Source organism: Rhea pennata, chromosome 14, assembly GCF_028389875.1.
Source record: "Rhea pennata isolate bPtePen1 chromosome 14, bPtePen1.pri, whole genome shotgun sequence".
NCBI lineage: Eukaryota > Metazoa > Chordata > Aves > Rheiformes > Rheidae > Rhea > Rhea pennata.
In genome coordinates, this window is record NC_084676.1 from 2,988,128 (window position 1) to 3,014,174 (window position 26,047).

A 26,047-nucleotide genomic window follows, 5' to 3' on the forward strand; every position below is an offset into this window, starting at 1 on the left:
TGAGTAGCAATCAAGCAAGCATCAGGAATTAAAGGCCTTGAAGTCAAAGAGGTCTTTGTTTGTTGTTGTTGTTATTAATTTCAGCCAGCTCAGCCCCTTATGTTGATGTTTCTTTGGTCTGTCAACCAGGCTATTCCAGAACTTAGAACCATTTTCAACCAATATTTCAGCCCCGTGCAATTTCAGCTACAAACAAGTAATTAATGCTAATGAGTTTTTCTTCTTTTTTTCTTTGCTGAAGCAGCCACCATTAATACCAGTTGACTAGGTTTCACTGAAGCATAGAAAAGGCTCATGAGTGGAAGAATGATAAATGATTTAAGAGCAACAACATTTACTGGTTCAAATTTTACAGTAAGTCAGCTCCATAGGCTTTTCTTACAGGTTTTCTCCAAGGAAGTAACAAGGGAAATGATAAAAATCAATATTAGATATGAGGAAAAAAATATGTAAGATTTAATCAAGATCCTTGCATTCTGTTTATTGCTGTTTCTATTTAGCATATTCAAAACACCCAGCATAGTCAAGGATATGCAGTTCTTCCTCCTACAATGCTGTTTTAAATACATCCAAATCTTGAAGAAGTTATTGACAAGTATTTGAGAAGTGTTTACACAACATTTATAGGTGGAGGGGGGAGAAAAAGTCTACTTTTAAGGCTAAATTGAGCTTTAAATGCTCTTTAAAGAATCAGCCCTTCTCTCTCTTCTGAATCTCTTCTTGAGACATCTGCTTTCCCGGTCTGCCCAGTTAACATCTTTGCTAGGAGAACCCACTGAGACAAAGCGAAAATCTATGCAAACGAAGAGGAGCACAGTCATTAGAAACAACAGCTAAGGGACACGGGAATAGTTCTACTTGCTATGAGAATTTCTAGTTTTAAAAACACGTATCTCTTACCTTGCTTGCGAACATCTTCCACAGCTGCTACTAGCTCCTCTTTAAGAAACTGACTCTCCTTTGCAATTTTGTCTCCTTTCTCCAGGAAATTCTCTGTTGCTTGTTCAACTGAAGCAGCCAAGACATGAGCCTTTTTAGAGCGCCCTCTTTTTTTATTAGAGGGGCCCTTGTTACTTGTATTAACCAACGTTGTAACCTAAAGGTGTAGATGGAGGAAAAAAACAAAACATAGAACAAATTAAAAGTTTATCAATTTGAGGACCAGACCCCATGCACACATTTTTTCCGGGCAGCATATCTGCCATGCCTGCACTATTACCACTTCCAAAGAAAAGAAACACTTTTAAACTGATGACAAAACAACTTTTTATGTATTTTTTATGTCTCTTTAAACATTACTATGCTTCTTAATTCATTAGATAAGCATTATCAATTCAGCTAAACTGCTCAGATTTTTTTTTAAAGCAGCAGCAGACCTGAAACCTTCATGTTAAAAATTGAGATGTACTTGTATATTGATAAACTGCAGCCTCAGTAACAGGCCAGAGATATTTAGCACCACTATAAAAAGAATGTCAGTTTAGGATAATTAGCTTGTGACAGTTCTTCGCGCAGACTTTGGACATAAAAGACACAAAATGGGCTTGACGTAATTATCTACAGAAATCTAACTACACAGCTTCTTTTCAATCCAAACCAGTGAATGTAACAGTCAATGCACTAAATGCCAAGCAAAGCATTTCCCAGAGCCAGTATTGCCATAAAAGAACCAAAACCAAACTCTCACAGTCCTCCTGCAATCAAATATTTACAACTACTCATGGTTTAGTCTAAAACCCTGTTAGCAGCTGGTCACCACAGGCCAGCTTTCCATCAATTATCCAGTTAGCTCAGGAGAGTGGATCCAATTTCTTTAATCCAACAACAACAACAAAAAAAAATCCACATATTCTCCATTTTCCTCCTTTTTTTTTTTTTTTTTTTTAGTCTAGGAAAATGCATACAAAGCTACTACAGAGGAACATTAAATTACAACACTAAAAAAAAAAAAAATTACTGCTCTGGAAAGCCCAAGGACTGCTGACATAAAGGTCTTCAGAGCTGAATCTATCTTCTCAGTAGATTGATTCAGAGCAGGAAAGCCCTCAGTGGGGAATACCATTGTCTTTTAATGGGGAGCACTTGCATCTGGTAGTCTCAGTTCATCATGCACTACAAATAAAGAAGCAGTTGCAACAAGATAGTTTATCCAGCCTTTCTCTAGATATTTTGCCAGCCACAGCATTCACAAAATTTGGAATTGCCATTACAGCAAACTGTGCTACTTGAAGAACAAGTGACAGATCCTTAACTTTAACCAAAATGTCCTAAGAACAAGTTTGCTCAGTTAACTTTGCCAATTGGGACAATTTCTTCGAAGGAAAGATTCCATCAATAACTCTGGTTTCAAAGTTGTACAGTAGGACATCCAAATGCTCACCTATGTATCTGGAGGGAAAAAATGCCAAGTTATTTCAGAGGTACAATCCGTGGCCTGGCAATTAAAAGGATGTTAATACTGGAACTAGAGTTAGATCATTTACAGTTCTCACTTTGCAGGAGTGGCATCTAGTTCACACTGTCAATTTAAAAATTCTGTATCTCAGGGCAACTACACTAGAAAACTAAGTTACCTCTCTCCAACGCACCTTAAGAAGCCTGTAAGAGTCTTATCCAAGAATCTTCAAAATGCCCAATACATACAGCTTTTATTTAAAACACTTATTCTAGCCTTTCCTATATTCTTAGGTTCATTTCACTGGGCAAAATACACCATGCAGAAATAAGTTTGTATTTAGAAATCCAGCGTAAAGCAAAGGCAGGAATTAAAATAAATACACACAAACACACACGCACACACACCATCTTTAAAAGATGCACTGAAACTGTAACGAATACCATAAAAGCATACTGCTCTTGTGGAACTCTGATTACTAACCACTCCTAAAAATTGGCTGTTCTAGACAGGTTGCACTCTCCATAGGAAATATGAAAACATTGCTTCATTGCCTTATGATTAACACATCAATATATCAGATACCACCATTTATCTGGAGCTCTCTCCAAAGGGAATTCTGTGTTTATCACTCGAGTAGGCAATCTCAAAGGAAACTTATGAGATCTTACTTGTAGCAAGTACTAACAGCTTCACTACAAGGGCTTTTGTCACATAAGACATAAGCCCTAAAACCCTAAAAATTCCTGAATATTACAATTTGTAAAGGATATATAACACAGCTTTTCAAAAGAGAAGAAAAATAAGAAGTACACCCCTCAAAATACAGGTGAGGAACAATATAGTAGAAATACTGGTTCTTACATCCATTTCTGCACTTCTGCAGAAAGTGAAATATTGTGTCTTATCAGGAGCTGAAAAAGTAGAGGCTTTCTAGAGTGGTGCTCAATAACACTGTTAAAAGATGGCAAGTATGTATACAAGTACAAGTATGTATGCATATACATACTTGTATACAAGTATGTATACAAGTAAAACACTACCTCTGTAGTGTTTTACTTGTAGAATTTAAACACTGAAAGTCATTTAATTGAAGTAATACATCAAAGCAGGTAATAATCCGTACGTAGGAGGAGTTGTTTGTTTGTTTTTTACCTGTGTAACAAGAGGCTCAAGTAGTCTTTCAACTGCCAGAGTTCTTATCTCCAAACTTTTGGGGTCCCATTTGAAGTTAACATTCCCTGCAGTAACAGCAGTCATTTCTAGAAGGAAAAAAGGAGATATACATTAATATAACTTTGTTTCAAGTAACTCTATTGGACTTTGTGTGAAAAATCAAAAACAAGCCCAAACGATACTAAACACAAAACACAGCCATTTTGCATTATTTAAATTTACACTGTACCTGGAAATAACAGTTTTGGTTTGACGTGTGATAATAAATACAAAAAAAAAAATATCTTTCTATAAAAAATAAAGACATTAGCTGCATGATTTGGTTAGGAAGTCAAAAGAAATCCCAAAGAAACAAACTACCTGGAAGATGCAATATTCCATCAGACACCAACTGAGGCACTGGGACAACAACTGGGACTGTTGTTATTCACAACAAGGTACGCAGGTAATGCTTTATCTACTCACCGCTGGGGAACCAGCGGTGGAAAAGGACCTTACAGGGAATGCGGGCACATTAGCCATGAAGCGTTAAGGGGCTAAACTCTCCTGGGATTCTGCTGCCCGCATCCGGGCCGGCTCTGCCGTGAGAGGGGGCGTGCAGCCGTGGCGGAGCCGGAGGGAACACGCGAGCTTCGAAACCAGGGGAAAACGCCCCGTTTTCTCAAGCACTATTCAGAGCAGTGCCTGGTGGTGCAGCTAAGCGCTTTGTCAAACACTGAGCCAGGTTCTAACTCAAGTGATATAGCGGTTTTATTCCAAACCAACTTTTAGAACTACAAAGGTAAAATAATGCTATGTAAGCCTTAAAAAGCCAGAATACTAAGCTGGTTCATATTTAACAACTTACAGATCTATTACGCTTTCCCTTAACATTTACATAGGAGCAAAAAGCAGATTTGCACAAAGAGATCTGTTAGAAGCTGTCACAGAGCCTTTCCTCCTCATTATAGTTTTCTATTAAAACCCCACTGGAACAGCAAAAACGATTATGGGAAAGGTTTAGCAAAATTACTAAAACAGTTCTGATTTTGAAATCAATACTCTGAAAAAGATTAAAGAATTAACTAAAACAGATCTTTAGATTAGCACCATGATACTAAAAGGTGCAATAAAGAAATAGCCAGATGATTAGAATCGTAATTTCAGAAAAAGTAGGATTTAAAATATATACAGCTCCACAGAACCCGTTTGCATTACTTTAGATTTAATATATTCCAGCTTTTCTGGCTAAGGGTTGTCCTCAGAATTCAACATCAGACTGGACAGAAATTTGTAACTTTAAACTTCCATAGAAGTCGAGAAGAGAAGTTTAAGGTCTCCTTCCCACTTAAGCAATTGCTGTTAAGAGTTGCTTCAGAAACTCAGTAGCTGATATTTTCGAAATCTTATTCAGGACAGGGCACTGTCTGAATAGCATCTTACAAGACAGATGCTCTAACAGCACCAGATGTCCCCAAACTGCTGGGCAAGCACTGTGCTCTGTTATTTTTAAGCAGCAAGATGCAAGCCACTAAGGTTGGTAACCCATGACGTTTGCAACGCACGCCGACAACTAATCATTTTATACTCTGACTCAACTCAAACGTGTGGAAAGGGCACAGACACGGTTACCTCCTTCCTCTTAAATAAATCAATCAATCTCTCAGGCACTTGAGAAGCTCTGGACAGAGAACTCTGCCAAAGTTAGAGCTTGACATCATTGCCTGGCTTAAACCACCAGCACCTTCACCAGGTGTAAGGTTCCAGCGTCACTAGAGCTCTTTCAAAGGATACAATATAATGCGAAAAATTAAGTACTTGAGACAGTACTAAAACAAGCTTTTACCCCGAAGAGCCTACAATGCACCACCCTGCGAAGCGCAACAACGCCAAGCAGGAACATTCGCCCACCCTTCGTTCACCACTCCCCTCGCTCCCATGCTCACAAAGTCCACCCTGCTGGAGACTAAAGAAAAAATTAAAAAGCTGAAAGTGTATAAAAGAAAAATAGAAACAGCTAGAGGCTTATCCCTGTCTGCACACGAACAACATTTCTGATGGTTTTAAATCAAAAGCTGAAAATGTAGATGAAGGGTCCCAGGTCCAGCAGCAGAAGGCAGGCCAGGCCGCAGCCTCCGACACGGCGGCCGGCTGGTGCGGAAACGGGCACAAGGCAAGCTGGGAAACGCACGGCCAGAACGGGCCCGTGGAGCACGAAGGGGCCCGCGGGAGAAGCAGGAGCCACCCCTGCCAACTGCAGCCGGCTCCTTCGCGAGCTCGGTGCGTCTCCCGGAACGACGGGCTCCGACTCTTCCAAAAACCCTACGCCTACGCTGCTCCCCCGGATTCCTCCCCTCTGCAAATGTCACGTTTCTGCACGTCAACACGCTGCCCAAACACATATCCTGGGCTAGGAGCACAAACCTGTTCAGATTTTAACACGCGGACTGGGAGAAGGAGTTCAGACAGAAGCCTCCCTTCTCCCTCACCACGTAACATCTCGCTCCGAGCAAGGAATATCACTGTTTTATTCCTTCTTCATTAGCTGGTTTAAGTGCTAGCTACATAAGCAGCCAAGAAAAACATGTTGAAAGCCTTACGGTTTCTGAGATATAGCCATAGATATCTGGAAAGCCTACTCGGTTTATAGGAAATAGTTAATTCTGTATATTTAGTGTTGTGCTTCTTACAGAAACGAAGTGTAGGGCTGCGGAGAAAATAGTAAAAAGATGCATTTTGCTGTATTGGTAAGATAATGAAAGCAGTTCAACCTGTAACTTGTTAATACAATAGTTCACAAATCTTCTAACCTAGCCAAAAGTAATTGTCTGTAAGACCATTTAATGTGAACTTTATTGAAGTTTACCTTGAAAACATGGTTCGATATCAAATATATTGTTTGGCAGCAATGACTTGGATATCATTTGTACACTGCATTAAATACGATGTTTATTCAATCAAATGCTTACGAAGAATACAAAAAACAAGATAACTTACAAATGCCTATGTGCATTGGGCAGGTTCAGGGGATAAAAGGATGACTCCCAGGGCCAACTTAAAGCAGTGCTGCTTTCTCAAGATAAGAAATCTCTAACTCTCTGGCACTTGTCTTGTTCTTGTGACTGTTCAAGCTTTTACCTCACTGTATTCAAACATGATAATACCTACTAAACAAAGTCAGAGGATTTTGTAACAGAGTGACTAACTGTTCTCTCTTCGAGAACATGTAATAATTCCCCTGACAACTTCATTATCTATAACATTTAATAAAGAATGGTGATGTTCTTTGGAAAGATGGACTCAGCAGAAGGCCAGTATAGAACTGGTTTCAAAGAGATGGGATAATCCATCTAATACAGAAACAGATTTTCCACACCACAGAATTACAACGAAGAGCACATACCATAGTACATGTACTTGCAGCAGGAATTTCAAGGACGAAGCAGTACATAGCACAAAGTGGAAGAGAGCTGGCAACACTGAATCTAAAGTGCTGGAATATATAGCAAGACACCACCACTCAAGAAGTTGCATTTGCCCAGACTGAAGTTTCATAATCAGCAGCAAAGCTGCTTAGAAACCCATGCTCATCCTCCTACACCCCTCTAGGAGCTCACTCCCATCTTCACATCACACCCCCTTTGCACTGGCACAGCTCTTCACATGGCTGAACAGTTAACCAGATGGGGGAGAACTGATTTGACTGGAGGGAAAAAAAAATCCATTTTTGCATGGTGGGATCAGATCCCCATCTGGTTCACCATGCTACCGCAAACGCTTCCACTTGCAGAAGAACCAACGGCGAGAGAAGATGGCTGCTAAGCCAGCACTGTCGCCAAAGGCATTCAAATGAAAACGCAGGGTAAAGTTTGATGTTTCACCTAAGTCGTGCCCACTGAAAGTGCAGTATCAAGTGAAGTTGCTGCAAAGAGCAGGAACAGCCTTTTCCAGTGCATCTAACCTTTAGACACGCGAGGCTGCAATGTTAAACCATGCTCAGTGAAGCAGGTTCTCTCTAAACCCCTGAGGTTATTGCAGTGGTTGTGACAGTGCCAATTATTTTAGCAGGTATCCAAAGTAACACAGTTATATCTTGCTGGGGTTTATTGTGCCTGCAAGAACATGAGGGGCATGGGGAAGAATCTGAGTTTGAAGAAGTCATTTTCAAAGCTCTCTTTTGCTTCCAGAAACTTCATAGTTTCCAGCCAACTAGCAGCTCTGTCAGCAGAGAAAACCTGCTATTCCAGGACAACCTACCTTCTGCCTTCTACAGCAAATCAAAGTTCCATCAACACCTTAGGTTTAAGGACAAGTTTCCATTATATTTTAAACTAATTTAAGAAAGTGCTGTTGCAGTTCTACCACTCCTTCTCCTGCCAAAAACCTGCCTCAAACTGACACTAACATTGGCACTCACCTGATGTGGTTTAGGGAACTAAAATGGTCTCTGGGTAATGCAGTAACTACAGCAGTTACCTTGTCACTGTGCTCTCCTGAAGAGGGAGATGGGACTGCACAGGGAAGAACGCGGGGGTGGCAGCAGCCCCAACCAAAGTCAGTTCTGCCACGAAACTGCACCCCAAGGCGCTTCCCAGTCTTTCCGGGCAGAGGCTGGGACACAGCTAGCAGCAGCTCCTTATCTGGGCAGTAGGATGTATTAAGCTGCTGCAGCTGTGTTTGTATACCGCTCTGAAATAGCTGGCATACCGTGAGTGCACTGAAAGCGATATGCATGCAGTGGTCTTTCTGAAAAGAACAGCTAAAGACCACAGTGTTTTCAAAAACGGGTACTTCAAAGTTTTAAGAATAACTTAAGACATGCACTCTTCCAGAATACCGACATGCAAAGAATTTCTAGCCTTTGGTAAGTGCAGGAACGCAGCTATACGGTTTCCTTACAAAAGTGTCCTGAAAGCACTCAAGATTTTTCAGCCCACGAAGGGGCCATTATTTCAACAAGCTCTACACATCAACCGAGTTACAGCACCAGTGAGAGGTCCAGTGCACACGGTCCTGGTTTTCCAGGTCCTGCTCCCACGCGCACCTGAAGGCGATGCTGGCTTTATCTTAGGCCCTGATGAACAATACTGTAAGTTCAACCAGGAGATCTCAGTCTCCCTAGCTGGACTGGATCCAACCTCTTTCGGACAGACACAGTGGAAATCTAAATGCTCATCTCCTGTGCTATAACTTGAGCCCACTGCCTTGTGTTACCTGCAGTAAACAAGAATTTTTCCTCTTTATAAGTCTCTTTAACATGCTATCTTTGACCAGTCTTCAAGTTTTAACTATCCTGACAGGTTGCTTTCTAGAAGCCTTGAACTGCACTTGCTATTCTCTTTTGTTATGGTTGAGAAAAAGCAGTATTCAACCAGTGGTCTTAGGTTAACCCAGGCCGAGCACAATAACTCTATGCTGAACTTGAGCATTATACTATTCAAAAACAGGAGTATTGTACAAAAATATTTTGAACATAATACTTTGTTTATACCTGGCAGAACATCCTCTGTATTAACTGCCTTCGTGCTACTCAGCCACTTGTTGCCCATTTTGGGCAGCTGATTTTGCTCAGGCACAGCTCACATGTATTTGACTGCATTATTTTGCACGCCTTTTTTCCTTCTAGTATTTCTCTAAGTAGTCACAGTTATTCTGGATTATAATTCTGTCCTGTAACATGCTCACAGACTGTCTTTGATATTATATGTAAATGTAGTGCATGTTTCCCTTATTCTATCATCTAAAGCATGAGCATGAAATATAGTGGAATTCATGCAAGATGATTCAGCTTCATCTTCCAGTCAGAAAATGAACCACACGCATCTGCTCCCAAGAAGACTGTTTTGTTGTTTTCTTAACCTGAGTACCTAACCCATCTGATAATCAGCAGGGACTTTTAACCCTGCTAAAGGAGGAGAACAAGACAGAGCAGATAAAGACCAGGTACCTTACACACTAAGTATGAATCTTCTGAACATTTTGGTCTGAAGATAGTTAAGGGACACCACATTTTAAGCCAAGTTCACATGCACGTCCAGGGGTTTGGTCATGCTCTACTGACAGTTCAAGACCATTTTCCATACAACTAACTACTCAGAAAGAACCAGTTTCATGCTTTGCTCTTTCCCTTCACAGCTCCCAAATGAATTTGTTAGCCTTGTTCCTCAATTAAAGAAATACTCAATGGTTGAATGGCTGCTAGTAGAGGATGTTTGGCATAAATTATGCTTTTCAGAAAGGATTTAAACTGCTTTGATTTAATGCCAAATCTACACAGCTAAAAACAGATAGCCATCCTCTTTAACAGAACTTCCAATCTTGAATTCCTTCTGCTCAACTACCAAATGAGCTCTCCACCATAAATGAAATGCAGCTTTTCCTTAGAAAGTTTTAGTATTCACATTCACAATCTTAAACATGATGATAAATTACAGACAATGTATTGACCACTTTCTTTAGTATTTGTTACCTGTGTGCATTCAACTCTGCTAAATACTTTTACATAGGCTGTAGTAACCAGACAAATTAAAAGAATAAAATTTGGGTTCTGACGAGCACAGATCTCATCAGTTTTGAGGCTGGAACAGTTACCATTCAGATCAAACGCTCGTAGTCTGTCTTCAGAGATTTCTCTGTTGCGCAGAAGGCCTGTATGTAACAATCTGAAACCACCGGTCAGAAAGTGTTCCGCAGACAACAATAAACGAATGCTTCTTTATTTATCCTTTTTTTTAAAGCTTTAGATTTTGCTGTTAAGAAAGGCAATCTAACCTGTTGTCCCTACAGCAATGAAGTTTATAACTCTACTTTCTGCCCACGGGTAGGTGTTATCTCCCACTAGCTACCTTATTACATTGAGACTGGTTACCAAAGCCAGCAGTCTCCCCCGGAAAGCCTGCTACGTATTTCCTTCTGGAAGTGAAGTCCTTCATACACCATGCCCTGTCCCATGAAAGCATGTGTGAGGCATGTGACCGAATTAACATACTACACACCTTTGAAAGGAGTATGAGACAGTTCCTGACATCTAATTAATTGATATTCTACTGTAGCTTCAAGTAACTTGCTTTCAACTCCAAAGGAGAATACATCCTGTAACAAGATAGCACAGACGTAAAACAATAAAGAAAACTATTTTGGTTTAAAAAGCTTTTTCAAGTTCTCATTTTGGTCTAGCCATCATCAGAGAGATGGAAGGCATACTTTGTGGAAACAATTTTTAACAGTGTTCTTGGGACCACTGCAATAATTTTACAAATACAAATGAAACATTTTCAGAGAAGCCACTGCTAACAACAGCCTCTTGCCTTCAGTTATGTGAGTATTAGGCTTTGATCATCTTATTTTGGCACAAATCTTTTGCCTCAAAAGAGCTCGAGTGGAGGTGTATGGCAAGCCAAATCACAGAAAGCACAAGCAATTAGTGGTTTATTGATGCCACATTAAAGCTTTAATTTATGGATGATATCCTAAAAGAGTGCAAGAAGCAAACTCATGCTTGTATTCATTTAACTGACCAGATGGATATCATGGTATGTCAGAACAAGCCTCCAATTTATTTCTGCAGAGTTATCTATTTCCAAAAAAAAATTCAAGTAGGATTCTAACTACAAACAAAGAAAATTAGTGGGATATCAAGACACTGCTTTACGAGGCGCACATACTTTTTTTTCTGAACAAAAGAATCTCCTACATGACTAAGATCAGTTTTAGCATTCTAGCTGCAAGATTTCAGATTTGGGAGGATGGCATGTCATGAGAAGCATTTCAAGCGAGTTTTTCTTGCAAATAATAAAACCACTCATTTTGTCTTCGCAGTAGCACTGGTGCATTTTGTGCCTAAAATGGGCAATGTTACACCATGAAGACGCTTCCACCACCAGAGCAAGTAACCACTAGATTTTGAACTGACATATTTTCTCTGTCTGTTCCCTGGATCAGGGCTGCAGCACCTGGCCGTGCTGTTGAAAGCAACACACCTGCATTTTAAGATGACAGCAGGAGGAAGAACATTAAGCTATCTTTGCAGTGAAGATAACTTCCAAGCTCCAGCCCTCTCACAGCCACACTTCTCGCATTCACGCTTAAACTGATAACAGTTTCGAATAAAACAAGCTGGCTCAGCCTGGGCAAGGAGGGTAGCTTCAGAGCCCAGGTGAGACTACTACCGCTGGGCCACTTCACCTACTGAGAACCCTGCAAACCTTAGGCCTGCCAAGTCTCTTCTCACCCTTGGGGCTCAAAACAACATAAAGCTTTTCTAGAAATCATTAGAAAAAAAATATATATATATATAAAAGAACAGCTTAGCTTATTGCCACTTACAGAACCCACAGTATGCATTTTAGGCTCCAGGGATACATGCTGTAAGGGAAGATAGAGTAACTAGGCTGTGGCTACAGAGCATGGCTCTTCCAACCTCAAATTATGCTCACGTAGGATTGAATTACCATACTCACGTCAGCAATGAATACATAAGCAGAAAGGGGCAACCTTTTATCAAATAAATTTTACCGCAAATATTCCTCAAATAAAGGAGTTTGTTATAAATTAGTCTACTTTATCAGTTGACACCAGAATTTACCAGTGTTGCAAAATTAATTCTTGCTTGGCTTGCAAAAAACTCTGATCGCTGGCAATAAAAGGCAAAATACCCTGGGTATTTTTACTCTGATCTTCTTCAGAGCTCAGTCTGCAATAAGAAGTCAGTTTAAAGCTATGCAGTCAGAAATAACCAGCATCTGACCCAACTCAAACCACATTTTCATTCCTAAATTGATATGTTGTTATGCAATACCCTTCAGTTTCTCTAGATGACCTAAATCTAGACCTTCATTGACGATTTTAAAACAGCAGTACACAGACACTGGAGTTCTTTGAGCTGACAGGCATATTTTGAAGAATGAGAGAACACTGTAATTGGAGGCTTGATAAAAGACAATTTGCTGAAACAATGATGAAACGATCAGTCTGTATTAACAGAGGTTAAATATTATATTCTCAGTTGCATGCCTAGTATAGTATCAATTAAAGACTACATAACAAGAAAAAAGATTCAGTAATATTAAGAGAGTGAAAAAACAGCTGGTTCTTTCAAATTGCATGAGCTACTAAAAGAAGTGTATCCACTGAAGCAAAAGAGGAGAACATGGGCTGGAGGATTCCTCCAAGTAAAATGTTTTCTGAAGTTATTAGATAAAGTTACTTAGAATTCTTTCTCCAGCCCTTTACTTTCATTCAGGAACAATCTGTCAACCTTTCCTAAAAAACAACAAAGCAATTAAGGAAAAGGTGAGAAGGGCAAAAATTTCACGTCATGCAAACGGCAGCTTTCAACAACATCTCTTAAAGACAAGCAAGGAATGACATAAAGGAAAAAGAATTGCACCATCACTGCATGCCTCCAGATGACTTTCAACCTGCAGCTCTACCAACACACGCCGCTAGTGAAGGAGAAACACAGAAGCAAACCTCTGGGAGAAGAGTCAACAGGAATGCAATGCACAAGCTGGATGAGTTAAGTGTCTTTTACGTAGCTGCCGTTATCCATCAGAGCATGTGAGGTCAGGTGTTTTTAAGCTCCCCCTCCCCACGAGCTGCCACAAAGCCGAGAACGCTATCTGAGAACGCAGAGGGGACAGAGGGACAAGAATGCTGCAATTTCTTTAGAAAAGCAAAATAAGTAACTACAAATCGGAAGGTGCAATTAACTTTTGGACGCATACCAGTTATCTGCAAAGCCAGAACCACCTTCACAGAATTAGCAAGTACAAATTGGCTACGGGTATAGTGCTCCATCAGAATCCGTTAACAGCAACCCATCCGGCCAAGAAACTTTGCAGACACCGCCTTAAAATACAGAGGCATGATTAAAACAACCTGAATTAGGAACAAAAAAAATCCCACCACCCACCCACCCACATAAAAATGGAAAGTAATGGAAAGTAATTAGAAGGTCTGAGAGGAAGGAGTCACTGCCCAGTTGTTCTTATTAGAAAAAAAGGAAAAACGGGATTTTTAAGCTGATAACTTAGCCATATACTGAGGGGAAACCAAGTTATACCAGATTAAGCACACACAAATATTGTGTGTGCACACATACACACACAAACACTTCCTCTCGCTCTCTACTTCCCATCCTTAAGAACAGGAGACTAGATAGTGCTAATGAAGAAAGAAGGGACAAGCCAAGAAACCCTGTTTAATTGGCTTTAAACTAATGGTCTTATTCTCTGGTTCTGATGAATGCTGTCTTTCACTGGCAACAATGAACTTTGTATTAGGCTCATAATATTCTGTTAAGCATAATCAAGTTGTCTTGAACAATTCTTACAAGTTAAATAAGATAGTTTAAAACATCTGACATGCAAGTACTGATGCATGTAGACTGGGGATAAATTTAGTACATGTTTTTTAGGTTATAAGCTTTCAACTCTGTGCAATTAATTTGTCCTGCTTTGTTTTGCCACTAATTGGTAGCTTTTTTTTTTTTTTTTTTTTTTTTTGCTGCTTTCGTTGCATCCTATTTCTTCGATTTTTTTTTTCTCCCTAAGCCCAGCTAGGAGAAAACAAAAACAATCACACTGCACTTTCTGCTGTATCAGGACAAAATAAGAACATTTTGATTAAAGCTCTCACCAGCAGCAGAAGAGCTACAAACTAGCAAATAAAGGCTATACCCATTTTCCTAAAAGCCTTCTTCACATCTCTGTTTCCATGATGTATTATTTAACATTAGTTATGAAATGTGTTTTCAGAGGTAACAGCAGCATAATTAAATGCATCTTCCAAAAGTACTAAATAGCAGGAACTACAAAGCCATGCTTCGTACAGAAACCTACACCAATTCAGAGCTTTACACACATCTAATCCAGATCCTTGTCTTTTAGCCTCTTGGAAAAAATATGTCGCATTATTCATTTCTCTTGTAGCTTGCACGAAGCTTTTCAGCTCTTAATCAGGTTTGTAAATTCGAACGGAATAAAGTCATTGAACAGAGCCTATTGAATACAATGAAGTGACAGACTCTCTGCACCTGCAGAAGAGACTGCTCGTGTCAAAAGCTGAATAGCACTTCGCCGCGCGCTGGTCTCCGGCCATGAAAGCCGCTGGAGAACCTCACAGGAGTCTGTCAAAGGCTGTGAAAAGCAGAGCTAGAACTCCTGGCTCAGACGTCCTTAAGCTGGAAGAGTTTGGCAGAGCACCGTGGGGATGCAATGCTGCTCGTCTGCCCTTTTCTTGCATCTTGCTCCAGGTATTCCCCACCGCTTACTGTTCCTGTGGCTTTCCCTTTTGGAGATGGTTACATCTCCAAAACACCCCCAGCACCCAAGAAAGAGGACAAGGGAGGCAGGAGAAGTGCAGAGAAAGGGACAAAGAGAGACAAGTTGAAAGGAACAACAAATTGAAAAGACAAGGAATAAAGATTAAAAATTATGAACAGGGAACCAGTGGGGGGGGCACCAATCACTACCAACAGCATCTGTCTCTCCTCAAAGGCATCGGAGGAGCCGGTAAATACCGCTCCATGTGCGGCAAGCAGAGAGAACGGCAGTGGGGTCCCTATCATCCCTGCGGTCCTTCTCCTGCTGTATTTCCTCCTTCTGGTTTTAACAGCCAGCTCGACCAAGCGCAGGAGAAGGTCCCTTAACTTTGGGCCTCAGACGGGGACTAGACTAATAAAAAGATGATGGAAGAAGTACAATCAAAATCTCCCAACAAGGGTCATGGAGACAGGATACTAGGCTGGATGGACCTCTCCAGTATGCTAAATCAGATTATATCAAGTCCATCCCTCCCTATTGCTAGTTCACTGTTCTTTAAATAGATAGATCATTTAATTTTAAGATATTTAGATCCAAGAACACCTGGACATCCGGCACTGATTTAACTAGAAATTTATTTTCCAGCAAATGGTAAATTGTATATTAAGTTAATACAGCATTTTTCACTTGCATGTACGTCCAGAATCCATCACGAAATACTGTTTTATGAATTATCCAAAATCTTGTGCAACTCTTCAATATTGAGCAATAAGATTCTAATTAAGTCACACTAAAGAAAATGCTTTATTCAAATTTACGTTACAGTAACATACTTGCAAGAAAGTAGCTACAGAACAAGCAGCTTGCAAGTTTTTATTAGCCAGGTTTAGGCAGCAGTAAAGCCTACTTGCACCTTCTTTCTTAGTGAGCATACCACCAATTTTGCCTTCTGCTGTTCTACAGCACCTTTTCTGAATATGATTATTCAAGTCAATAAAAATACTTAATTTTCTATAGCTTTAACTGAAGACCTCAAGAGCAGAGATTAATCTACAGAGATTAATCCTGACTTGCTCAGTGTTATGCAGGTTAAACACTATTTTTCAGACACACAGTTCATTTTTTATATGAAAAAAATAAACCGACCCTTTTGGCTATGTCAAGTTATTATTGCTACCATATCCCTTTTATAGGCCATTTATTTAAATTTATGTTTTTGGCTAAGTTTGTATCCTCCACAAAAACATATGGCAAGAAGAATCCTACCTTAGATCTACATGGATATTATTCATAAAAGTATCCAGAATAAAACAATGAATGAAAACCTCTCTGAACACTAATGGGGAGCTTCATTTTGTTAACTGAAAAGAAGCAAAACTTGTTATTTTCCTAAATGCCCTCTGGATCTTGTGCTGGACAACAGAAAGAAGAGAAGGGCCTGGTCAACACTCTGCACAATTCATTCATCACTTTTACATATGTGTCTGCTCCTTCTTATTTATGCATTCCTAATTTCCTTTAGTTAATCTCCAGTGAAGAAAAAAACCCTGATTCTGCAGATATTTCATCAGCTATCCACAAGCCCTCTAATTTCACTATTTTTGTTTTTAATAGCTGTTGTAGGCTACTCCAGAACAGGGTGCACCAATGGTCTTATAGTGTCTTTTATCCTAACTTACACTAACATATCATTTGCTCCCTGACCTCAGCTTCACGCTGACCAGAAATCCTTCCTAAAGTATCCAGAAGGATACACAGATCTGCTCCGTAACAGGACAGAGACAACTTAGAAAGCTGAATGTGTTTTGGAAAAAGGCACACGGAAAGCTTAAGCCACATATTATCAACAGTGAAGTTCTACCTGCCACATGGCTACTCGTTCCCTAGTTTACTTGCTCTCAAACTTCTCAACACCTTTGCAAAATTAGAACTGAACTCATCTGTAGACTATTAACATACAATCAAGGTTCCTCTCTATTCTGTGTCATTTAATATATTAAAATATATCTACTGGAGAATCACTTGGCACCCACTTGGTTTCATGTTCTCAGATACTTTTCCACTCTCTACCTTGATAACCGTTACCTCTTTTATCTGACTTTAGTTTTCCTTTAAACTCAAGTATTTATAAAAAGAAAAAAAACAAGCCTTTGGAAAGGATTCTGATGAGTTTAAATGATTAATCAAATAGTTGTCTTATAAATTAGAAAATTTACAATAGAAGCAATAAAATATCAGTAGATTCGGGGAGAACTTCCCTTTGCACAACTGTGGTAGTTTAGATCTGTGTATTTGATAATTTCTATCACTTTATAAAGCATGGAAAAAAGGTTATTCCTCTAATTCCACCAGAGCTATTTATTAACTTAAGTAAAGGGACTAGCAAATGTTTTATGTAGTAGATCTGGGATTAACTAACAAAAATACGTAATCATGTTTACTGAAAAGGTAGCTGGCACTTTAAATAGGAGGAACTATGAGTCATATCTAAGTATCAGATTTGCTAATAGGAGAATCTCTGCTAGTCCACCACCGACAGGAAAACAAAGTTAACACCCATTCTTCCCCTGAATGGACGATAAGAAGGCTCAGCTATTCAAGGAGAAAGACCTCACAGTTGCAGGGACTGCATTCTTCCAGGGATACGTTTACCTCGATAGTAAAATACATTTGCACTGAGGTCAGTTTTCCCATGTTGCTTTGTGGTGCAGCAGGTCACTCTCAAGTGCTTTTCAGTTTAGTTCCTCCGAAAAGATGTATTAGTAAACATCGTTGTGGGTAGGTTTTATTTTAAGTTTCATACACTGGATTAAAACAGTATAAACTAGTAATTATCAAACATCTGCACTTGCTCTAAAGCTGCAACCCTGTTAAACCAATCCACGAGCTATAAACACACTGACTGCAGCCATTCCAGATTAGCTATAAAACTCAATTAGGGTGCATTCCCAGAGCAGTAAAGAATCCAAATTCTCAAGGTTATACACATTAAAGTTCTGCAGAGGAAGAACTGAAGTGATTTCCAGTTAAGGTATCACAGTAGAAAACAACTACAAGTATTTAGCATTATGTTGGATGACTTTGCCTTACTCCGCCTCAATAGGGTGTTGTCCTTAAAAATAAAATAATAATAAAGTTGGTCCTCTTTCATTCATCATGGTTCATTTAGTGTTCAGCAAAACAAGGAGTTGCCAATAAAACAGAAGCTGATGTAATACAGAAAGTCCTCCAACAGAGTATCTTGGCCACGTATGTCCTCGCTCTAAACTAACCTTAAGATCTGTAAGTAGTAGATCAGTTTCACCACTAAATATTTTTGTGAGCTTAACTAATTCTCTTCATAAGAAAGGATATTAAATAGTAACAGTACATATAATTTCAATGCAGGCCAAAGTTCCACTATAGCTTATTTCCAGCTCATAAACATTTCTATTAGGTAGAACCTTTTGCAAGATCAGTTTCTGGATTTTACAGCTGCAGAAGGAAGATATTTATGCAGCTGAAATACACAAATTACTTTTCTATGACATCTTGGAGTTAACTTGATCTGGATCAACCAAAGTCCTACAAATAAACTGCATATTAACACCTGCCACTACACGCATTTAGGCACATCTCAAAGGCTGAAGCCTTACAAGGCTTGAAAATTTAAAATACTGAAGTAAACATTTACCTCAGTATTTAAAGTCATCCATTTGGGTGCAGCATTTCTAATCTCTACCCACTGTGCTCCCCTCTTCACCTTGGGTAAACCTTTAATCTCCAATGCAGACACCTATTATTAGAGCTGGCTGAAAAACCCAAGGACTGAAGGCATTTTGTTTATCATGAAAGAGGTTCGGTAAAGTGTTTCTAAAACAAAAGCTAAACCTTCATCTGTTTCTCCTAAGAAGAGCCTTCAAAGACATTCCCTTTATGTTCTCAAAACAGTTTTTCACTAAATAAAAAACAGAAAATTACTCAAAATAACGCCCTTTCAAGCAAGAAGAATCAGTTCAACAGGAAGGGAGAAACTAGTCTTACTGAACACTTAACCTTGCCTTAACAAAACAAAGGCAGACCAAAATGCCCAATGTGCTCTGGACAGATGCATGACAATCTGCCCTGCGCCTGAAAGACCACAAATATATTGCAAAGTAAGCTTACACTTTCACTTACATCAAAACCCAGACTAACAACCCCACAAACTAGCCCAAGAGCTGAAAACAAACCTAGGTTTGAAAGTGCTTTAAGTCTCATCTAGCCAGTATGACTAAGGAAGTGGGTTAGAATGAAAGCCACAGTTAATAGAGCCTCTCCTACCTCCCCCATTTCCCTATTCACAATGCAGTTTCAAAATAACAAAAAAAAAAGCAATACAAAACAAAAAAAAATGCACAGAACTGACAAAAGACTGCAGGGAGATCCTAGACTATTTCAATACAAATAACCATAAACATGCCTTGAGTCATAAATGTGAATGCTGGAATGAGAATACAGTAATGGATGCTCATAACCCAGACGAGGCAAGAGGATTATTGATTACTCGCACTGACACAGTGAAAACATACCCGCTGCCTTCCGGGTAAAGCAGGCAGACCAAGGGGAGAGGGATAGCAAAGTAAGCTTCGACCACATCTACTTATAAATATAAGAGAGCAACACACTTCTGCATCCCACGAATTTTCAGCCTAAAATATTTCACGCCCATTGAACTAACGTGAAAGGAACTAACCGGGAAAGGCAGGCTAATATGTATTAGTCAGTGACCCATAAGCTGCAGGGAGGAGAGCTGAGGATAAAACAGTGATTAAAAGTGTTGACACAGTCTCCTGTTTAGATGTAAGAGGTGGCATGAAACTTCTCATCAGCAAGGAGAGGGTACTTGTCTTACTGCATTATAAGCCACGATCAAAAAAAAAAGTGACATGGCTAAGTTAAGGGAAAGGGGATGATCTGGAGTGTAGAGAAATTGCATTTTACATATTGAAACAGAAACACTGGGTTGGGGGGAGAACTGCACAAGGAAAGAAATTTGCAGGCAGAACGGAGAAGGGAGAGCACCAGTGCTGTCAGCATCACGGCCGAAGAGTAAGTTCCTTACGATACTGAAGCAATTAAACAGCGTTTTCAGTAATCCACGTCAAGCGGCAAGATTTAACTCTGCAAGTAACTGCCTGGGGACCGCGCAGAAGGTAGCAGTGCTCGCCCGCCGCCACGGCGGGGACCGGGCAGGTTCAGCAGGCCGGGCCCGGCCGCTCTGGGAAGAGCCTTTCCGCGAACTCCCCGCTGCCACCCGAACTTGTCCAGCTCGGAGGGTCCGTGTTACGGCTGGCAGCAGCGAGCGTCTCCTCGAGCAGCACGATAACACCGATCCCCTCGCGCCCCCAAAGCCGCCGCCTGCCCGCCGGCCCCGCAGGAGCCTGCGGCCACCCCCGCCCGGCCCCGCCGCCGCCCGGCAGCGCCGCGCCGCCCCGGCACCAGCGCGCCCCCGCGGCGGCCGAGAGCGACTCCCGCCGCGCCCCGGCCCACGCCCCGCCGCCGGCGCGGCCCGCTCGGCTCCGCGGCGCCCGGAAGCCGGGCGGGCAGGGCCGCCCTCCCTCCGCGCCGCGCCGCGCTCGGCGGCGGGACGGGGCCGCCCCGGGGCGCCGGGCCCCGCCGCCAGCGCCGCCGGGGCGGCCCAGCCCCCCCGCGCCCCGGGGCGCCCCCCGCCGCGGCGCAGCGCAGCGCGGCGCAGCCCCGGCCCGGCCCGGCCCGCGCGCCCCGCCCCGCCCGCCTTCCTGCCCCGGCTCGGCCCGGCCAGGCCCGGCCCGGCCCGCGGCGCCGGGAAAAGTTTCCAAGTCGGCGGAGCGGGGCGGGGGGAGGGCGCGGGCAGCGCCGCCGCCGCCCGGAGAAGTTACCGGCAGGAGGGGAGGGGGCACCCGCCGCTGGATCCCGCGCCCGGAGCCGCCGCGGCCGCTTTGTCTCGCCCGGCGCCGCTCCCGTCCCGAGCCGGAGAGAGGAAGCCGGCTCTTCCGGGCACCTCCCGCCTCCCCGCCCCGCGCGGCCCGGCCGGCTCTTCCCGGCGCCGCCCGCCGCCGCGCGCCGCCCCCGCTGCCCTGCCCGCCGCCAGGTGAGGCGCTGGGCGCCGGCCTGGGCCTAACGGCCGCGCGCGCGCGCGCGCGGCGCCCAACGGCCGGGCGGCGCCCAACGGCCGGCCTGAGCCCGCCGCAGGCCTCCAGCACCCCGGGCCGCCGGCCCCGCTCCTCAGGCGCTGCCGGGGCACCCCGGGGGCGGCGGGGTTTAAACCATTCCTCCGGTTCTTGGTTTGTGTGGTTGCACGGGCAGCCCTCGTCGCCCTCGCTGTGGTTTTTGTTCTCTGGAAACCTGAACTTGCTCAAAACCGCAGCCTCTCCTAGCAGAACAGGGCGAAAGGGCGGGTTTCCTGTGAAACCCCGCTTGGGCCCACGTTTCTGGAGCCGGTGGTCAACTTCATTCTAAGATAAAACTAAAATTTTAGGTCAAAACACTTCCAGAATCAAGAATCTTCTAGCTACTACTGATGAAACTTAGAAGAACTCTGTAATCCCCCACTTTCATAACAGGAAATCACCGAGATGTTCAAAATCCAGGCTGTACCTGTTGACTGGGCTATTGATGAGTTAATCTTTCAAGATCTGATTTGCATAAACTGGGAAATCGAAACACAGGCTGCACCACATGGACCCACTGCAGATCTGTTAACAGGCAGTCTGGTGTAGCCTTGATTTTCCTGAGCTATTGCAAGATACAAAGTAACAAATACATTAAAAACTGGTGGATACGTGATATCAACTTGGAAAGGGGAAGAAATTACGGCTAGGTTCCTCTTGGCTTTTATAAATTGCTGTTTTCTTACAAAAAAACTAATGTATCTTAACATTTTTGAAAGTTGTTGCTTTTTAGAAAAAGTCTTGTTTTCATGCGAATGTCTCTAATAGCAAGAATACAGAGGAAAAGCAATAGGGGAAATCCATGACATAAAAGGGCTGTCAAGCTGTGATAATGCGAGTGTGGGAGATTTCAGAAAATGTTGTATGCTATTTTAAATGTCTCCTGAAATCATAGTGCCAGAACCTCCACCAGAAAAGAAGGAGATTTTAGAGTCAAATAAGGTTAGATTTGTAGATTTGAAAGTTGTCTTTATACAGTAATTTATTTCAAAAGTTTCTTTTTTCAAGTGTCCCTGAGTCTCTTGGGTGACAAACTGACCATTTTTATTCTATACCCAATGGCTTGGTGATTTTTTTTTTTTTTTTTTTTTTTTTGTAGTATACATTGAGATTATTTTCAATACAAGTGTCTCTACAGAACTTATGCTTGTACCGGATTGTAAAAACAGTTGAATAAAGTCAATACATTTCATGACTTGTCTGCCAACATTTCTAAGATGTCTGAATCTACGTGCTCCTTCCTTTGGTATTAACCAAAATCTAGAGAGACTGGGAAAGCCTAGCAAAGAGCTGTCTAATTGGAGCTATCTAATTTAGTTAAGGTTGGCAAAGCAACCCGTGCCAGCTCTCAAGGGGCAGCCCGGCTAGTGCCGTTGCAGAGGAATGCAATGATTTAAGACTATGATTTTCCTCCAGATCTTAGCTTCATAAAGTTAGCAAGACCATGCTTCCTATTTTTGCCCTACTGTTACAAGCCTGTCCTGCAGAAAGACAGACTTTGGCCTGCAGCAATTTAGATTGCATTTGTTCTTCCCACAAATTTAATCCAAGAAAGATACCCAAGGCAGAGCAATAAACATAGAACCATGGTTTTACAATCCATAAAGAAAATAGGAATGAAGAGTCCAGGCCTTTTGTAAGTAAAGTTAATCAAAAGAAAGTGAAGACTGTAATTATGATGTTGGCTGAAACATAAGTTATTAAAATAATACAGAGAGTTCAGTGTCTTAGCAAACAGACTTCTTCAACAGACACCCTTCTCTGTAAGTGCAGAGAAAACACAGATTTTTTAAAGATCTTTGTACTTCCTCCTTGTACCAAACCATTAATATTTTGGTGCCGGTTGCACCAGGGATTCAAGATACTCATTTCTGATCTGCAGCATACTCTCAATAAAATTGAGTTTACACTTCAATAGCTTTCTTTCTTTCGTTACTCCTTTTAATATCATGTCTTGGCCTCCTGTGGTGGCTTCCACATTCAGCAGTTTTGCACGTCTCACATCCTTTCAGGACAAAATGTCATTTTTTTAAAAAAAATCTCTTTTAAAACTACAAGCTCAAAGGTAGAAGGCCTGGTGTTCTGGAGAATCACACGTTCTGTACCATACTGTTGAAACACAAAGCAAAAAGTAGAAAATTAGCTGGCAGCTCTGTTAGTGCATGGATCATCCAGTTAAAAGACTCAACAAATAAAAATAAAATTATGAAAAAACAGAGCCAGCTAGGCTTAGATTGGACTTTGTCTCTTAATTAACAGCTCTGTCTGGAACACGGTAGCAGGCTCTGTCAAGGAGACAGAAATGCAAGGTGTTGTTTAGACAAGCACCTCGGAACAGTAGCTAACACTTCCAAATCCCTAAATGTCATTAGACAGCATCAGGCTGTGCTGGCAACATGAAATCCAGTCCCTTTTTTAAAATGATTTAGAAATTTTCCACTTGACCCTGAATCTCCCTTTAAACACTGTGGTTTTGTAATCCCATTCCCCTCTTTTTCAAAAGTTTCTCTTGCCCCTTTTTCCTAAATGAAAACCAAACATAAGCCAGGGAAAAGGACAGGCAACGAGGAGGGACTGTTACAGTGATACTGCGTGTCTGTTGTTAAGCATATAAAATAAATAAATGCTTTCATTCTTCACTCTGTTACGGCAGTCCTGCCCCTAGTACGTAATGGTACAATGCGGTGTGTGATTGCACACCTCAGGCAGCATATCTGCATTAGTCAGAAGTAAGCAGAAGGGCGATCCCTGATCAGTGCCACTTAAAGATACTAGTTCAGGTGTGTTCACTGCAGAAAAGCTGCCCTTTTACTATTATAACCCCGGGGGAGGCTTATATGTCAACCAAGGAAGTGTCTGGATCATATAGCACCTAGCATGACAATATTTTTTGTTCTTCCCAGCATACACTGGGTCTAAATGCTATATTTTCAGCTGGAACTGGGTTTGCTATGTCTGTGACAAGATTGCTGAGACTAAAACAGGTGCTCCATGCATACATTTATGAGTACCTTGTTTGGGAATGCATGTTTGATCTTTCCATTTTTTTAATACAGACATTTTAGTTTTGTTTTTTTTGTGAGGCTAACTCAGTGTTGAAGCAGAAGTAAGGAATACTAAGATAGGACTGCTGCGGTGAGAGATGGTAATGGGAAAATTAAGAAGGAATCCCAGAGGGCAGGAGATAAAAGGAATGAAGTAGATAAGTGGAAAAGGTGAAGAACAGTGTCATGGGCAGGGGCAGAAATTGCTGCAATAGAGGCTGACTAGGTAGTTGTCAGGCAGTAGTAAGAAAATAAATAAAAATAAGATAAAAGAATCTCAGGGTCCAAACATCAGGGAACTGAGGCTTTCTGCCAGCTGATCTGCCGGCTTTCAGGGAGCACAGGGCCACGTATGCCTCAAGACATCTTTAGCCCAATGGAAACGACAGCACATTCTGCTAGGAAAGTTTTTTTGGGGGGACTGCAGCTACCTCATTTTAGGTGTATGTTGCAGCAGAAGAGTTAAAACACCCGCCCCAATTAAACAAACCACAACCAAGAAGAGAACAGATTTGCCAGTGCATCTGCATCTGCTCTGGGGGCTCCTGCCGGCATGGTTAGGCTGGCCTGGGGCTGGGCTCTCTACGCCTCCAGGGTCTGCAGAGCCGGCACAGCTGGCGTCTCCGCCAGGGATGCAACGGCGGGACACTTGTCCTCCCAGTGTGATTCACGGATCCTGTGCTTACAACCATGCTGTTCACCAGCACTGCCTTCCCTCTCAGAGCAAAACGGTCTAGGAGAAACATGCTACAATTCATTCTCGACAAAGTGCCGGATCCTAACCTAACCTAACCTAACCTAACCAAACCAACCTGTCTCTCCCTCAGCTGCTGAGTACTCCCGGGACCTCCAGAGAGAGCACCCGGGAGCCCAGAAGCCATTTATAATACTGGTGCCGATGGCCCCCAACAGCATCCTCCCCTGCTTCCGATGGCACAGCTAGCCTGAAGAAACAGGCAGAAAACCTAATGAGCAGAAATTACCATACTGTCCCAAAAGGCTCGGCATGAACTAGGTTCACTAGTTGCTGCTTTGCCAACTAGTGAACAGCGTTGCTAGAGCAGTTAGCATTCACCTCAGGTTCACACAGCTTTTGTATAATAAACTGTCATAGCCCCAGAGAAGGGAACATTCAAAAAAAATGTCCTGAGGCAATGCATAGCAGAAGCCTAAGAATCCTACTGCATGAGTCACTGACCTCCACACACTGCCTCTATTTAGCCTTTAATTAATAAGGTTTTACAGTTCTATGGCACTTTCCATCTGGGAAGATCCTAAAATGCTGTGAAGATTAAGGTCACGCAGCACTATTGAAATGCAGTTCCCAGAGTTGTGGGACTATGTAGGAAAGGAAAGTTTAGCCAAGGGCACTGGGAAAAGAAGTCCTTACTTTTAGATTGAGTGTGTGTTAGATCACTGAGGTATTCCCTATGCAGGGAGAATAGATAAAAAGATTTTAGTTTCATAGGCATCACTTGAATAAATAAACATCACAGATTGTTTCCTTTACCCAGGGGGGATGCAGTGCAAAACAAACATCGATTTATTTTAAGTTATTAGAGGACCCAAGTTAAACTACAAATCAAACCATTACTGGGATGATGCTTGCCTCCTTCCTGAGGAAGAAGTTATCCCCAAATGCCGGACACGGGGCAGAAGTCAGTGGAAGAAACCAATGTCACACAACCAGCACATAACCCTACATTCAGGGCACCAGCCTCCTCTTTCACAGTCCGTCGAAACTCAGGCAGGAGCCTTGCACAAGGCTTAAGCAGGGTAAAAGCTGGCTCCAAGCACAAGGACAGGAGCGACCGCCAGCCGCACACTATGTCCCTCTTGTTAAGCCCTTGGCCAAAAATGCTGGGCACGCTTGAATGCAAAGAGGTTTCAAAGGAATGTCAAAATCCTCTTTTCCTCTGTGTAATTCCAGCCTATTTTTATCCACCACTTTCTGGAAGAGATACGCGGGCATTGCCACAGCTAGTTGTAAACTTTCATTGCTTCCCGAGGAGAAATTGC

The 26,047-nt window shown here is 42.1% G+C and overlaps 1 protein-coding gene across 2 annotated transcripts in view; it reads right to left on the bottom strand.

Annotated features, from left to right (window-relative positions):
• CTNNA1 (catenin alpha 1) overlaps nucleotides 1-20,821 on the bottom strand; it is a 115,927-nt gene extending 95,106 nt beyond the window's left edge. Inside the window, exons 1-3 of one of the 2 annotated variants that reach the window (XM_062587751.1) lie at nucleotides 20,694-20,816; nucleotides 3,551-3,657; nucleotides 901-1,096 (exon numbers count right to left, since the gene is read on the bottom strand). In XM_062587751.1, the coding sequence (XP_062443735.1) occupies nucleotides 901-1,096; nucleotides 3,551-3,655 (301 nt within the window). In that variant the 5' untranslated portion in view covers nucleotides 3,656-3,657; nucleotides 20,694-20,816. Of the gene's footprint in view, nucleotides 1-900; nucleotides 1,097-3,550; nucleotides 3,658-20,693 lie in introns of both variants that reach the window. The other variant, XM_062587753.1, reaches the window with a different exon arrangement.
• Between the last annotated feature and the right edge of the window lie 5,226 nt (nucleotides 20,822-26,047).